Source organism: Notechis scutatus, chromosome 16 (assembly GCF_049901735.1).
Source record: "Notechis scutatus isolate UNSWTSFEM ecotype Mainland chromosome 16, rNotScu1.2, whole genome shotgun sequence".
NCBI lineage: Eukaryota > Metazoa > Chordata > Lepidosauria > Squamata > Elapidae > Notechis > Notechis scutatus.
The window spans coordinates 6487922-6504276 of record NC_142024.1 but is presented as its reverse complement, the minus strand read 5'-3'; the positions used below and the strand labels follow the sequence as shown (position 1 = coordinate 6504276).

Sequence of the window (16355 nt, the reverse complement as noted above, 5' to 3'; positions counted from 1 at the left end):
GAAGTGTGATAATGGCCTGTCGGTAGCGAAGAGGAAAAGAGGGGGGAGGCTGTGTGTACTCAAGAGGGCTCCGTAACCTTGAGAACTCCGTATCTCTCTCTCTCTGCAAACTCTGGGCACATTCCTGAGGCGCAATCTTCTTGCCCTCAGCCTCCTTGTGCGCCTATGCACCTCCTCCTCCCTGTAGGGACCTGGGCTTGCTTGTATGCTGGCTGGAACGTCCTGCCTAGCCAAGGAATGCCCGGGTCACCTATTGAGGACATCAGCTGGCTTTTGTGATTGAATCCTGACCTAAGAGAGAGATTGGTGGCTCAGGGGCTAAGACGCTGAGCTTGTCAAGTCAGAAAGGTCGGCCGTTCGGCGATTCAAAATCCCTAGCATTGCCGCGTCACGGAGTGAGCTCCCGTTCCTGGTCCCAGCTTCTGCCAACCGAGCAGTTCGAAAGCACGTAAAAAAAAAAATGCAAGTAGACAAATAGGGACCCCTTTGTTGGGAAGGGAACCGTGTTTTGTGCACCTTTGGCGTTTAGTCGTGCCGACCACATCAACACAGAGACGTCTTCGGACAGCGCTGGCTCTTTGGCTTTGTAACGGAGATGAGCAGCACCCCCCTAGGGCCAGAAACGAGTAGCACGGATGGACCTGTAGCTTTAGCCCAGAGTGGAGCTGCGCAGCTTCGGTGCGGCATCCAGCCGTAGCTTCTGAAGCAGGGGGGAAACCCGTCCCGTCGGAAGGCTTCACCCGATCTGCCAGGTTCCTGTAGGATTCGAGGCCTCCCCGCCACCCAGCTGTTCTTGTCAAGCAGGAAATGAGCCAGAGGTGGCACACCCCAGCCAGGAGACAGAGGGTGTCTCTCTCTAGGGAGGGAGCTCGGAGGGAGGGATCGGCTGGCTCTCCAGCAGTTCCTGCAGGACCAAAAGCACACCTGCTCGGCCGCCCACACCACACCTGGGGAGTGGCCGCAAGGGAGACCTGCGCTTTCTGTCCTGCCAGGCCTCCAGCTGCCGGCGCTTCCCAATGCTCAGTTCCAAGGCCAGGGTCTGCCCTGGAGGCCCCTTATTTCCCCACAGGAAGGACAAAAGCCATGGCAAATCCTCTCCTTGGATATTACATGCCCTCCTCCTCGTGGGGCTGCAAAGCCCTTTGATTCACCCCAGAACAGGGGGCTAAGTTAAGGGCCTTCAGAGAAGGAAGTGTATGCAGGCCTTTACACCATGCACATTCTTACTCTTTTGCTTGTCCCGGCAATATTCCAACTTCCCACACATACTCCTGCCCCAACCAAATGAAAATAAGAGCGTTTGCTTCCCTTGGGTTGCCATCCTAGAATCTGCCCAGTCGCGCCACTTTCGCAGAAGCCGGAATTGACATTTCTCCTCCTTAACTTTTTAAAACGTCGTTCATTTAGTGCCCGACAAACTAGAAATTCAGTAAACGAAGCGAGAGGGAGAGTCACGGTTGACTTACCTCTGCAGCTGTCCCCGTCTTTCTCATACCCTTCTCGGCAAAGACACTCGCCAATGGGCACCAGCCACTCTCCATCCGAGTTGCAGTGCATGAAGGGTTCTTCAGTGGCCACGGCTTCCGCCACACAAGTGCCAGGCACCTTGGCTAGGGCTTGCGAATCAGCCCCGGCAATGGTTTCCGGGAAGCTGGCCATATTGCGGAAGACTCCGGGGCACTTCTTGTAGTAGATCCGGACGGAGAGGAGTGCCACGCAGGCACCGATGTCCTGGAAGGCCACGTAGAAGCCCTTCCGGGTGAGAGGCCCGACCGAGCGCACCTCCACGTTGATCTTCACGTTGCGGGTGCTGAAGTCTTCCAGCAGGGTGATCTCGTCGGGGGCAATCGTGTCGATCTTTTGGAACTGGCGCTTCTGGAAATTGATGCCGTAGTCGACGTCCGACTCGGCGTAGAAGAGGTTGAACGTCTCCTTGCAGGTGCCCGTCCCAGGCGAGAAGGTGTTGCAGTCCCGGACGGTGAACTGGATTTCAATGAAGATACGTTGAGCTTCCCCTCGGTAGATCCAGTTGGTCCTCAGCCAGTTATCCTGATCGCCTTCCTGCACGTTGCAAACTGAGTAGATGTAGATGAGGGATTCGTTCATGACGTTCTGAAGAAGATCCCACTGGTGGAGGGAGGGAGAAGACATCACGGTATTGCTTTTAACACCATGCACAGCCACAGAACTCCTCTCTCTGGGCCATCACAGCCAATTATTTTATTTTATTTAGTCAAATGCTTACAATATAATAGAAGTAAGAATAAACATAAGTTTAAATACAAGAAATGGGAACTAATAATTGGGGACAATAGGACAGGGACAGTAAGCACAATTGTGCGCTTATGCACGTCCCCTTACAGACCTCTTAGGAATGGGGTGAGGTCGATAGAGGTTAGTTTGAGGGTAAAGGAGTGGGAGTTTGAGCAGGTGACAACAGAATCAGGTAGTGAGTTCCAGACATTGACCACTCTGTTGCTGAAATCGTACTTCCTGCAATCGAGTTTGGAGTGGTTTATATTTAATTTATATCTGTTGTGTGCTCTTGTGTTGTTGTGGTTAAAGCTGAAATATTCATTAACTGGTTAAGACATCGTAACATATGATTTTATGTACTATGCTTAAGTCCAGTCTTAGCTGGCGTAGTTCAAGGTTGTCTAAGCCTAGAATCTCAAGTGTGGTGGTGTAGGTGTATTCTGTTGCGGACAGAGGAGTGTAGTACTCTTCTGGTAAAATACTTCTGGACTCGCTCAATTTATGTCTGATATACAGTGCGGATTCCAGATAGCAGAGCTGTCTTCAAGTATTGGTCTAGCAAAGGTCTTGAATGCCCTAGTTTGCAAATCGGTATTACCAGAGGAGAAGTTTCATAAAATTAAATTTACAACTCTTAAAAGCCTTTTTGGTAATACTGTTTGCAGTGAGCTTTGACGCTTAGGTCATTCGATATGAGAACTCGAAGGTCCTTGACAGAGTGAGGGTCATCCACGAGGTCATATCTAATAAAGACTCCTCATCTACATCCATCTAATCTCATGTTGTGAACTGTGGCTCAGTGTAGTTGCTTACCAAAACTACGAAGGACCTAGATGGATTTCCCTGGCTTTCTTAAGATTACAGCTGTGCTGCCTTTGGCTACGGCAGCCTTTTCTGGTTCCTAGAACTACTTCCTGATGGTTATTTGGGCCTCTTTTTCCCCCCCATTTGGCCATCCTTTCAAAACCCAATTAGTTTAGCAGTATCCTGTACTGTTTTAATCCGATAAGAGAAATTGTTTCGGTTCAACCTTCTAATGGAACCATTCCCTTTTAAAAATGAAAACAGATATTTGAAGCAAAGCTTGTTATGCTTTCCACTAGAGCAGGGGTGGTCCAACTCAAGGCCTGTGGGCTGGATCCAGCCCGCAAGGTGTTTAAATCTGGACTACGCGGCCACCCTGAAAACAACAAAGGACCAGCCCATGGTGGCTCTGCTAGCGAAAACGGAGCGCGGGAAGGCCGCCGTTGCAGCCCTCCTGAGCTCCGTTTTCGCTGACAAGAGGCTGCTGCAGCAGAAAACGGAGCTTGGGAGCCTGTTTTTGCTGGCAGAGTACTCAGGCCGCCACAGACAATCCCCGACATGAGTGTTGTCGAGCTGGCCACGCCCACCCCGGCCTCCCAAGGTGAAACACAACCCTGATGGGGCCCTCAATGAAATTGAGTTTGACAGCCTTGCACTAGAGGGAAACTCCACCCTCAAAAATCGAGTTAACACTGTGAAAGCTGACTTTTTTTTTTAGACTAGGGGGGCAATTTTGCCAGAAAGAACCAGAAACTTACCCCTTTTCCATAGGGATGATTGAGCCATCCAAGATCCCCCTGGGCTTTGGCAAAATCTAGCAGGACAACTAGAAGAGAAAGGAGCCAAAAGATGCCGGTTAGATGGTATCCCGAGCCCCATAAACCCTTCAAACTGCGGGGAAATAATAGGAACTCTTTAAAGCTCTAGAAACGCACTAAGACTTCAGGATGGGGGAAAGGCAATTTCACCGCTGCATCCTTTCCTCTGGCATAGCAGGCAGCTCAGAAAAAGTCATGCCAGACAGCCTCCAAACCTTGCCTTGCCCCGAGAGAAGTGAGGCTCCATCCCCAAGGAGGAACTGAGAATGGCTTGGGCAGGAACAGGGAGAGACAAAGACTTAAAACCACCAAATAAGTCTCAAGTAAAAAGAAGTGAACGCCATTTGTGCCAGTGGCTAATCCCAGGGAGTAGAGCGCTAATTTTCTCCTGAAGTCACATATTTATTAATTATTATCAGCCGTGGTGGCGCAGTGGTTAGAGTGCAGTACTGCAGGCTACTTCTGCTGCCTGCTAGCTGCCTGCAATTCGGCAGGTTGAATCTCACCAGGCTCAAGGTTGACTCGGCCTTCCATCCTTCCGAGGTGGGTAAAATAAGGACCCAAAATTGTTGAGGGCAATAGGCTGACTTAGAGAACCCGCTTAAGAGAGGGCTGTAAAGCACGGTGAAGCGGTATATAGGTCTAAGTTCTATTGCTATTGCACTTTTTAAACATAAAAATTTCTACATAAACAGTGTGTGTTCTGGGTACAGTTAATTTTGAGAAACAGCAATAACAATAATAATCATAACAATAATAATCACAAATAATAATCGTATGTGCTTATCCATTTTTATTGAACCTTATGTCATTCTTCTTTACATTTCTAACTTCTGTTTCTGCTAGTTAGCCATTGATAAAACAAATCCCATGTTAAAAAGTATTCAGTTTCTTCCTTCTCCGTAAGTTACCTATTTCTATGCATGTGCTTGCCGCATCAGGTCAGTGGCTGTGCCCACAGGGTTTATGTAACAGGGAACCTCTTGACTGAACTGAATTCACCTTCACCTCTGCAGAATGTAGGTGCTGAGGAGCACCTGGGCAACTGAAATGGGGTCGCCTGTAACACCCTATATTGTGTCAACAGCAGCAGCTGCCCCAGGGCACCCAAGCAGGATTGGGAACACAGTGGAGCAAGTGGAAGGGGGCTCTTAATCTCCTGGCGGCTGCTGTAGAGTCCTAAGGTGAGCAATTAATAGCAACAGCACTTGGACTTATAGTGCCACTTTATAGTGCTTTACAGCCCTCTCTAAGCGGTTGACAGAGTCAGCTTATTGCCCCCAACAATTTGGGTCCTCACTTTACCCGTCTTGGAAAGATGGAAGACCGAATCAACCTTGAGCCTGTTGAGATTCGATCTGCCAAACTGCAGTCAACTGGCAGTCAGCAGAAGTAGCCTGCAGTACCGCACTCTAACCACTACTGTGCCACCGTGGCTAACCACCCAACAGATTGGAACCAAGTTAGAGGAGACTCAGCAAAAGGAATCCTGCCAAGAATAAAATATTCTTAAAATATTCCGATGTAAAATGAGCAACAACATCCGGTTAGAATCCTCTGGAAGTCTGGGTTATATAAGTGAGGCACCCTGAGAAAATCCGAGATGAAGCATTTGTTGCCTGGAGAATAAGATTTGATCCTCTCGGTTGGGACAAAGAGGGAGGGGCAATGCTTTCCCTCCTCTGGGGTTGCAAAAAAAATAAAAAAAACCTGGGCTTAGGGAAAAGAGAAGTATTTGGAATGATTTTCAGCTATGGATCGAAGTTTTCAGAATGTCCTACATCTATTTCAGCTTAAAACACGTATTAGTCTGGGATCCACTGTACGCTGCCACGCACACCTGCGTGCACAACATAGTAGCGTTCTCCTTCTCATTGCGCAGTGCAAAACATACTTGTTTAAACAACCCTGGTGCGGCTTTAAATGTTTAGATTGTGTGCGTGTTTTCCTCCAAGAATGTCAAAGGCGGGGGGGGGGAGTCAGTTTAAAGTTTAAATAAATCTTTCGGAGCTTTGTCTCAGTCCCTCCATTGTGCAACCCTTTAAGAATTCCCTACCTGCTTTTAAGAGCCTCATGGTGTGAAATCAAAAACAAGAACCAAAAGACCAGAGCTAGTTTCCTACGAGTCAAAAATACCTGGCCAGAAGACTGACTGACTTTCTTTTCTTTCTTTCTTTCCCCATCTTTCTTTCCTTTCTTTCCCTTCTTTCTTTTCTTTCTAGTTTCCTTTCTTTCCTTTCTAGTTTCCTATGAGTCAAGAAGACCTGGCCAGAAGACTAACTTTCTTTCCTTTCCTTCCCTTTCTTTTCTTTCTTTCCCTTTCTTTCCTGCCTTCCCTTTCTTTTCTTTCTTTCCCTTCTTTCTTTCCTTCCTTCCTTCCTCTTCTTTCCCTCTTTTTTCTTTCTTTCCTTCCTTCCTTCCTTTCTTTCTTTCCCTCTTTCTTTCCCTCTTTCTTCCTTCCTTCCTTCCTCCCCCTGACAGGATACTAGCCAGATGAATACCGATGGATGCTGGTAGGCAGAGGCAGAATTTTTCCCCTTATTTTCCTCCCCAAAAACTAAGCCCGACCACAGAGTTTCGTAGCAAAGCACGGGGATCGAGCCAGTAATAAAAGAAAATGCACCTGCCCACCTCAGGTCAGGTCTGCACAAGATATATTTCTCTCTCCTGAGTTCTTGGCCTGGGAATTTTCCATCTTGAAAAAGCTAAAAAGTCCGAGTTTGGCTCCAGAGAGGCCACCTATGGACCATTTTAAGAAATTAAGAGTGCTGGAAGTTATGTCTCACGAGGGTGGATTCATTTAGCTTGTCAATTAGTTTCCTTACAAAAGCAACAAAACTCAACTGCCAGCAGTAAAAACTCTTTCCCACCCCCCATTATTTGGTCTCAATCCGGAGTATGCAATGGTAGAGATTGCCTCTGAATGCTAGCCAGACGAATACCGATGGATGCTGGTAGGCAGAGGCAGAATTCCCACCCACCCCCACTTATTTTCATCCCCAAAAACTTGCCCAATGACATAGTTTCATAGCGAAGCACGGGTATCGAGCTAGTCTTAGATAGAAGTAGGTATGAAATACCTTTTGCAGCAGCTGCTCTGCCCCTGTGGAAACACCGCCCCACCTCCACCTCCTGTCAAAGATCCCAACCGTGGAGTATTCCTGTTCCCCACGATTTTTCTCCCCCCCCTTCTCTGTGGGCTCCTGGCAGCAGAGGGGGCCCTTGGAAGAGCCAAAGGCTGTTTAATTCCTGGCTTGCCAATTCCTGATATGTGTCACCGTGGAATCCTTGCAGTTTTCACCCAAGAGACAAAAGGTGACTAACTCAATCGTCAGGGGTATAGAGAAGGCGAGGCTTTGCGTGCATTAAACATCCCTTCCGTATCACAGACCGCCCGAAGGACACTTCCTCGTCTTGGAACAAGGCTGCTACACGTATCAAAAAGCAGGTGGATATTAGCCGGGATCCCCCCCTTTTTACAGCAATCTCCCCCCCCCCCAGAAAAGCTAAGCCAACCTGGGCTGAAGAGATTCCCTGTTGCCTCCCAGTCCACGCGTCGTGTTGCATTTCCACCTCTGTTGCCCTTCTAGAGATGTTACTGGCTCCGTCAAGTCATGCCTCTGGAAATTGCTGAGCCTCCACACCTGCATTGTGGCTTCCCTGGGATTGGGGGGTGGGGGGAGAACCAAGCTCCCCTGGCACATCCAGCCGTTCAGGATATATTAATGGCGGGGTGGAGTCCAGTTTGGGTTCATGAAGAGCCGAGGGACGGGGTGAAGACTGTGTAGAAACTTCAGTTAAATTGGGGTGGATATTTAACATGAAATTCATCTAAGTTCTATGAGAGCCGCTTTGGTGGGTCAGACACTCCCCCCAAAAAAAAAAAAAGCTCCTGTTGTCTATCCAGATTACAGGCAGCGTCCAAAGGCAAGAGGCGTTACAGATTAACAGAGTTGGAAGGGACCATTTAGGTCATCTAGTCCAACCTGCCACCCAAGCAAGAGACCATACACCATTTCTGACAGATGGGGAGTCCAATCTCTTCTTGAAAGCTTCCAGGGATGAAGCTCCCACAACTTCTGAAGGCACGCTGTTGATTGTTCTCATTATTGGAAAAATTTCTCCTTATTTCCAGGTTGTTCAGTTTCCATCCATTATTATTCCTTATCTGGCCTTCGGGTGCTTTGGAGAATAGCTTGACCCCTTCCTCCTCTCTGTGGCAGCCCCTCAAATCTTGGAAGGTTGCTCTCCTGTCTCCCCTGGTCCTTCTCTTCCCTAGACTAGCCAGGCCTGGTTCCTGCAACCGTTCATCGTATGTTTTAGCCTCCAGTCATCCTGATTGCTCTTCTCTGCACTCTTTCTAGAGTCTCAACATCTTTTTTATAGTGTGGTGACCAAAACTGGATGCAGTACTCTAGGTGTGGTCTTACTAAGGCCTTATAGAGTGGTATTAGTACCTCCCTTGATCTTGATTGTATTAATACAACTTTGGATTGCATTAGCTTTTTTGGCTGCCGCTCCACACTATTTGGCTCATATTTAACTGGTTGTCCACTAAGATCCCTCTCCCAGTTATTGCTATTAAGCCTAGTTTCACTCAGTCTATAGGTGTACTTTTTTCTTGCCTAAGTGTAGGACTTTACTTTTCTCTACACTGAATTGCATTTTGTCAGATGGGGCCCAGGGTTCAAGTCTGTCAAGATCCATCTGGAACTTCAGCCTAATCTTCTAGGGTGTTGGCTATTATTCCTGCCAGCTTAGTATCACCTGCAAATTTGGTAAGTTCCCCTTCTATTCCCTCATCTAAGTCGTTTATGAAGATATTGAAGAGTCCTGAGCCTAAGAGGGAACCTTGTGGCACTTTAGGAATTAATATTCAGCCTCCATTGCCCCAACAGAGCCATCCTCTGATTGATAGCAGGGTCACACAGCTTAATCGGCATGCGGACAATCTCTCTTCCGTTGAATGCAGGTTTTAGGTCTCTTTCTTTTCATCCTCCCAGTAGCCCTGTAACCTCCTCCACGAGAAAGAGCCCGTGAGAGACCCTGTGAACCATTGGGTCAGCCAGGCCTGGGCTTCAATCCAGGCACCCCTCCCCACCCAATCTAGCTCTGCATGTTGGTTTCAGTCCCTGACCCTCATAAATCAGGGAGAGAAGCTTAAGGAATCACGTCTCCTCCCAGAGTGTTTGTAAGACATCTGGAACGGCTTTTCTTTCCCACCGACTTCCAGAGTTAATTTTAAACTTCACCCTCTTCTTACAGAGTTGCAGAAGTTTTTTTTCTTCTTCTTCCTTTTTTTAAACTGCCTGTTTTTCAATCCCATGCAAAGCTGGGTTGGCGGGGGAAGCGGGGGGGGGCTGAGAGCCCACAATTCCACGCCTGGCTAAGGATGCATAGCAAAGCAATCCACAGGAATTTGCCCGTCAGTGACATTAGAGGCGGATTGCGCTGGAGCCTGACAACAGCTAAACCTCAAATCAGAAAGCCCTGGCTTTAAAAAGAACCTCTTAGATTTTATGATTTTGAATAACACTGAACATGGAGGGGGGGGGGGACTCTCTCCTCCAGAGAGAGCGAGACTATCTAACTAACATGCAAGAGAGATGGAAATGCTTTAAACCGTTTGCCCCAATTACCTGAGTTTTCAGAATTGGCAGGATTCGAACCACAAAGGGATCGGAAAGACTTGTTTTGGGGCACAAAGTCCCAAGGCAAGAAAGCCGCCTTCTGCCCTCTCATCCCTCCTTATCACCCATCCCCTCCCACTTGTGACTGTACGACAGTAACTTTGTCGCTTGTATCCCTAACGATTTATATGGACTGTTTCCTGGTATGACTCGATTGCTTATTGTGCCCTAGGACTATATTCTAAAGTATTTATATACCCTATGACTATATCATTAAGTGTCGTAGCTGATGGTTCCTGACTCTTGATGAATGTATCTTTTCTTTTATGGACCCTGAGAGCATTTGCACCAAGACAAATTCCTTGTGTGTCCAATCCCACTTGGCCAATAAAGAATTCTATTCTATTCTAACTATTTACAAAGTCTGCACTACTATTACTATTAATCTTCTCATTGTTCCTATCACCCATCCCCTCCCACTTGTGACTATATGACTGTAACCTTGTTGCTTGTATCCTTACAATTTATATTGTTTCCTTGTATGATTTGATTGCTAATTGTATCCTGTATCATTGTTGTATGTTATGATTCTTGATTCTTAATGAATGTATCTTTTATATATACTGAGAGTATTTACACAAATACAAATTCATTATGTGTCCAATCACACTTGGCCAATAAAGAATTCTGTTCTGTTCTGTTCTACTCTACTCTACCTCTACCTCTAACCTCTACTCTACTTCCATTTCATTCCATTCTCCTTTCCTTTATTCTACTCTACTCTACTCTACTCTACTCTACTCTACTCTACTCTACTCTACTCTACTCTACTCTTATTCTTATTCCATTCTCCTTTCCCTTATTCTACTCTACTCTACTCTACTCTACTTATTCTTATTCTTATTCCATTCTACTGGTGGGCCTTACCTGCTGCCCCTCACCTCCCTTTTTGAGCAGGTTTAAACTCTGGGTTTGCCATCCTGGATGAGCGGGGTGTGTGTGTGTGTGTGTGTGAGGGGGGTAACATTTATTTACTTATGAAATTCATCTCACTGTCTGAAACCAATTGGTCTAGGAGGTGGCTTAGATAATTAGAAAGGAAGGCTGCAAAGACCAAACAAACCTCCCCAATGATTTAACATAGCTACTCAAGGCAAGGGGTTAAAATTAGAGGTTTGTTTTTGTTTTAAAAAAAGCATCGATCTCTTACCATTAATCCTCAAAGGCCCCCTCTGGAAGAACCACAATTTTGACCGTTTCCAGAAGGCGGGGTGGGGGGCAGAATCCGTACCTCAGGTGACCCACAGGAGAAACACTCCTCTGCCCCCCCAAAATAAAATAGGTGGGGAACCCATTGTCCTTCATTTGTCGTCCTACTACAAGTCCGAAGACAGAGAAAAGCTAAGAGAAAAGCAAGGAGAACGTTGCAGGCCGCAATTCGGAATCCATCCTTGTATGAAGCTGCGTAATTAAGGCACTTCCCCCCCCCCCCCCAATTTATACGGTGCACTTCAGACAACCCCCCCACCGGGACAGTTCCTCCAGATCAGAGCCCAGACAGTCGCCCTAGCAAATGTCATCCTTTTGGGAGATTTGAAACCAATTCAATTTAGGCAAATTGTGGGGGGGAGACGAAGAAGAATCCACCACAAGGCTTAATATTATTGCAGATCAGCACGGGGAGGTTTGGCGGAGAGGCCGTTTAGGACGAAACGGTGAAGAGCGGGTGTTTTTTTTTCCGGGTACCGCCCTCCTCTGGGTTGGAAGATGATGCGGTTTTGGGAGAAGCCAGCGCAGGAGGGCCTGTTCTGGAATTGCCACACCGGAGTCTTGAGGAGAGCCAGGCTGCAAAGCAGGGCAGGAGGGGAACCGCTTACTGGACAGATCTCTCTCTCCCGTCTCCCCTCCACACACACCCCCATCCAGCCCGCCACCATAATTAGAGGCCAGAGGGCTCTCCTGCCTCTTCATTAACTCCATTCCTGCCTTTTCTTGCAAGCCCAGCACGGCCCTTCAGAGTTGTGGTTTGGAAGAGGTTTCCCTGCCTTGTGGGTCGGCATGGAGTGTGTGTGTGTGTGGAATTTCTCCTTGGGCAAGCTCAGCTCCCTCTCTCAAGGCCGCAGCCTCTCTCTTCGGCCACCCCAGAGGTTTCAAGGAAGCTGGGACAGGGGGGGGCTCCGTCCCCACCTCCTGTGGCAGCCTTTCCTCTCCCTTGGCCAAGGGTGAGGCTGAAGGGAGAAAGGGGACCGTGCCACGGCTGGAAGAGGAGGGCAAGGGGGACATCTTCTCGTGCTCCCCTCTTTGGGCTCCTGGCGGTCCCAGTTGCTGGCTTGGTTTAGCCAGTGCTTGTTTTTAGAGTGGGCTGAGGAAATATTAACAGAATAACAAGAGTTGGAAGGGACCTTGGAGGTCTTCTAGTCCAACCCGCAGGAAGCCCCGATACATTTCAGACCAACGGTTGATCAATCTCTTCTTAAAAAACTTCCAAAGTTCTGGAGGCCAGTTGTTCCACAGATGAATTGTTCTCAGGGTCAGGCAATTCCTCCTTAGTTCTAAATTGCTTCTCTCCTTGGTTAGTTTCCACCCGTTGCTTCTTATCCTGCCCTCAGGTGCTTTGGAAAATAGCTTGAACCCCGCCCGCCCCCTTCTTCTTTGGGGCAGCCCCTAGGCCTTGTTCCGCTCCCTTGTCCCGATTCGGGCCAAATGGCTCCTCGTGACCAAGAATACTTTGAATTGCGGACATTTCTTGGAGACGGGAGAGCCGCCGAGAAGCTACAAGCTTGGCTTTCGGGACATGGCATCACCCTTCCAGGGACAGGCCCAGACTTGCCCGGCCACTGGGCGGAAGGGCTGCCCTGGAAGGCTTCCCTCTGCCCTCCTCCTCCTCCTCCTCCTCCCGAGACAGGGAGGCCTGACCAGGTGGAAAGTGGCTGAGCTGGGAAGCGACCTTGGCTGCGTCTCCTCCGCTCTGGATCCTTGAACCTTCCGGTCTGACTCTCTCAGCCCAGGAGCCTGTCCTGCATCACTGCTAAGCACGGGAAAGTCTCAACTTTGGAACTGCTCATTTGAAAGGCAGGGGCAAGGGGGGGTGGGGGCAGGAGGCTCCCCCCCCCGCCTCCCATAAGGAAGGAAAAACAGATCCGCTTCTCTGAGCCAAGAAGCAGAGGGGTGGAGGGAGGGAAGGGAAGCGTATTTTCAATCGAAATCATTTTTTTCCTCTTTTTAAGGAGCCACTTCCTTTCCGATATGCTAATCCCATTGATCACCTGCTGTTGATTCAGGGCCCTTCCCTGGCCCAGCCGCCTCCTCAGACGGTTGGCCTTCATTGCTCCATCTGGTCTGAACCCACAGCACCACCGCCGGGCCCAGTAGTTATGAACCCAGGCAGCAGAACTGGGGCCATTTCCCCACCCACCCACCCCTTTGCAATGATTTCCGAATCCAGTTATTTTCTCACCTGGGCGCAAACCCCAACCTCCTTCTCCAATTCAAACTAGCAGCCCGAAAAGCAGAGGTGCAACAGGACTGCATGATGCTTCTTGCTTCTTGGCCAAGCGCATCCTTTCCCAGAAATCTTCAGACACAGCCCATTCAATATCGCATTTATGGGTTTGAATACAAACTTCCCCCTCCCAACTCTCCCTCTAGCCCAGAGGCCTCCAAACTTGGCAACTTTAAGACTTGTGGATTATTATTATTAATTATTATTATTATTATTATTATTATTATTATTCACAAAAAAACAACAGCGTACACAGCAAACGAGATAACTATGCTGGGTTTCGTATCACAAATCACTAGTCGAACACTTCCCAAGCGTTTAGGACTGTGTGATGTATCAGCGGATTATGCGAGCAGATCCCAGTAAGGTGGCCTTCTGCAGCTGACCAGTGGTGATCTTGTCAGCGCCCATTGTTTTTAAGTGCTTGCCTAGGTCTTTAGGCACAGCAGCACCCAGTGTGCCCAGTACCACTGGAACCACCTGCACTGGTTTATGCCGGAGTCTCTGCAGTTCGATTCTCAAGTCTTGATATCTGGTGATTTTTTTCAAGTTGTTTCTCGTCAATTATTTATTTTTATTATTATTATTAAATTTTCTTGAATCAACATTAAAACAATTGAACACAGTGTGACTTTCTTGGCCATTAATTTGGCCATACAAGTTGTTGTATAGATACACATAACAGTTGATTTCTTTTCCTTTTATGTTATTAGTATAGAGCTAACTGCATATTATTTCTATTTACATTTATCTACAATTATCTACATATTTACAACCATCTTTTATACTCCTGCATTTGTATCATCTCGTATTTGTCCATTATATTCCATTCTCTTTGGTTTACAAAACTTTAATTTTCATTCCCATAAAGCGTCAACCCTTTCTTTCTTTTTCCTTGACTCTGCTAGCCATTCATATATTTTATTCCAGGCTTTATAATACTTTGTCCCACCCTTATTTTTGATTTCTAAAGTTCATCTGTCCATCTCTGCACAGACTAATATTTTCCTTATTATTTCACTTTCTGTAGGGGTATCTTCATTCTTCCAGTTTTGGGCATACACCGATCTTGCACAAGTCTTAAAGTTGCCAAGTTTGGGGACCCCTGTTCTAGCCATTTTTTCCCCCCATCATCCTTGTTTTCCATCATCCTGAAACAGGTCGCCTCTCAAAAACACCAGGCCTCAAGCCCTGCCATTTCACACACTATATCCTTCCTATTTTATTTAATCTTTTGATTGCACCGAGTGCACATCAGTTTTTGTTTTTTCAAATAAAAAAATTAGAGCTCGTTCTACTTGAAAGTTAAGAGACAACTCCCGATTCCTCAAAGCTTAACGCACAACCTTCACAGGACCCTCAAATCCCAAATAAAAGAGCAAACACCCTTTTTGAGAAGAGCCTGCCTCCAATCCAAGACCCCCCCCCCAAACACAGGATGAGGAGAGGCACTTTCCACCAGCCTAGATTGGCCCCCCCCCACCGAATCTGAGGCCCTGTCAATCTCCCTTTTCTTCCAAGACTTTTTCTAAGTTCTAAAAGTTTTCTAACTTTTTCTCCGGTTCGGTCTGTGGGCAAAAAGTACAATACGCAGTCCTGCATCCCTGGGCCTCCGCCTCTCCCCTCCCCCCAGACACACCTATCGGAACTAAAGCAAGTCACTCATTTCAGGGTGTGTCTGGCGCCTTCCCACCTTGCCCAGCCGCCGGCACTGCGCTGCACCCTTCTTCAAAGAGCCCAAGTGACACCAGCCGCCAAGGCCGCATGGCCGGGTTGGTTGGTTTCCTCTGGCTGCTTCCCACCACTTTCCTCCAGTCCCGTCTGCACCCCCCCACCTCCGCCCCACAAGGGAGATCTGGCCTGCCATTCCTCCCCCCCCCTTCCCTTCCTCTCTCCTCCAGGCCCCCCAGCTTTGCTCTTTAAGGAAACAGATGAAGCTTTGCCAAGCCTTGGCAAAAAAAGGCCGGCAGTGTGTGTGTGTGTGAGAGAGAGAGAGAGAGAGAAAGAGGAGGAAGGGAGGGAGGGAGGGGGAAAAACAAACTTCAGTCCAGCAGTGTGTGTGGAGTGTGTGTGTGAGAGAGAGAGAGGAGGGAGGGAGAGGGGGAACAAACTTCAGTCCAGCAGTGTGTGTGGAGTGTGTGTGTGAAAGAGAGAGAGATGAGGAAAGGAAGGGGGGAACGAACTTCAGTTGCAGCTCCAGAGGCAGTGTGTGTGTGTGTGTCAAGGTGTGTGTGAGAATATTATGTGTGTGTGTGTGTGTGTGACAGAGAGAGAACTTCAGCCTCAGTTTCAGAGGCTGGGAGGGGGGGTCTAGGTATGTGTGTGAATGAGTGAGAGTGGTGTGTGTGTGTGAGAGTGGGGGGAGGGAGGGGGAGAACGAACTTCAGTCTCAGCTCCAGAGTGTGTGTGTGTGTGTGTGTGTGTCAAGGTGTGTGTGTGAATTAGTGGGAGAGAGTGGTGTGTGTGTGTGGTGTGTGTGAGTAGGGGGAGGGAGGGGGGGAACGAACTCCAGTCTCAGCTCCAGAGGCCGGGAGGAGGGGGTCAAGGTGTGTGCGAGTGAGAGAATTGTGTGTGTGTGTGTGTGTGTGTGTGTGTGTGTGTGATCGAGAGAGAGAGGGGGGAGGGAAACTAACTTCAGCCTCAGCTCCAGCGGGGCCGATCTCAATCTCCCTTCCTGCCCCAACGCCCAACGCGGCTTAGCCAGAATGGGGAATCGGTGGAAATCGGACGGAGCGAGGCTGGAGGAGGAGATCAGGGACCGCCGCCCGTTGCCACCTCCCCTCGGAGGCGTCCGAAGCCGCCCCACGCCGCTCCTTACCTTCCTGGCTCTGGGAGCTCCGGAGGGTCTGGAGCAGGAGGAGCAAGGCGGCGGACCACACCAGGAAGGTCCCGCGGAGCCCCGGCAGGCTGCCCATGCTGTAGCCGAGTCCCCCCCCCCCAACCGCTGCCTTCGCGGTTCTCCGGAGCGAGTCGCCTCTTCGCCGCCGCGTGACTCCGGCAGCCCCGGGACGGGAAGCTCAATGGGAGGCTGGTGGGAAAGTTCTCGCCCTGTTCATTCATGCCTGGGATGACGTCACCGGGGCCACGCCTCCGGAGGCCGAGCAGACCGCCCCGCCCCGCTCCCAGGGAGCCCCGCCCGGGGAGATCTCCCCGAGGGAAGGCGGGGGGCGCGGGTGGGGGGCAGCTGCGGGGCAGAGCGCCGGGGAAAGGGGGCGGTTGGCATCCTTGGCTAGCCAGGATTGGGGGAGGGGGTGCCGGGCGCTCCTTACTTCCAGCGAAGCCGGCCTGTCAAAACGCCACCGAGCCCCAGGCCGGAAAACAGGGATTTATATTGAATGGGCTCGG

At 49.0% G+C, this 16355-nt stretch overlaps 1 protein-coding gene across 1 annotated transcript in view; it reads right to left on the bottom strand.

The window, feature by feature from the left end:
- Positions 1 to 16037, bottom strand: part of EPHA2 (EPH receptor A2) — a 36090-nt gene extending 20053 nt beyond the window's left edge. Inside the window, exons 1-3 of the mRNA XM_026684396.2 lie at positions 15829 to 16037; positions 3819 to 3886; positions 1467 to 2127 (exon numbers count right to left, since the gene is read on the bottom strand). Of these exons, the coding sequence (XP_026540181.1) occupies positions 1467 to 2127; positions 3819 to 3886; positions 15829 to 15925 (826 nt within the window). The 5' untranslated portion in view covers positions 15926 to 16037. The remainder of the gene's footprint in view (positions 1 to 1466; positions 2128 to 3818; positions 3887 to 15828) is intronic.
- Positions 16038 to 16355: the final 318 nt, after the last annotated feature.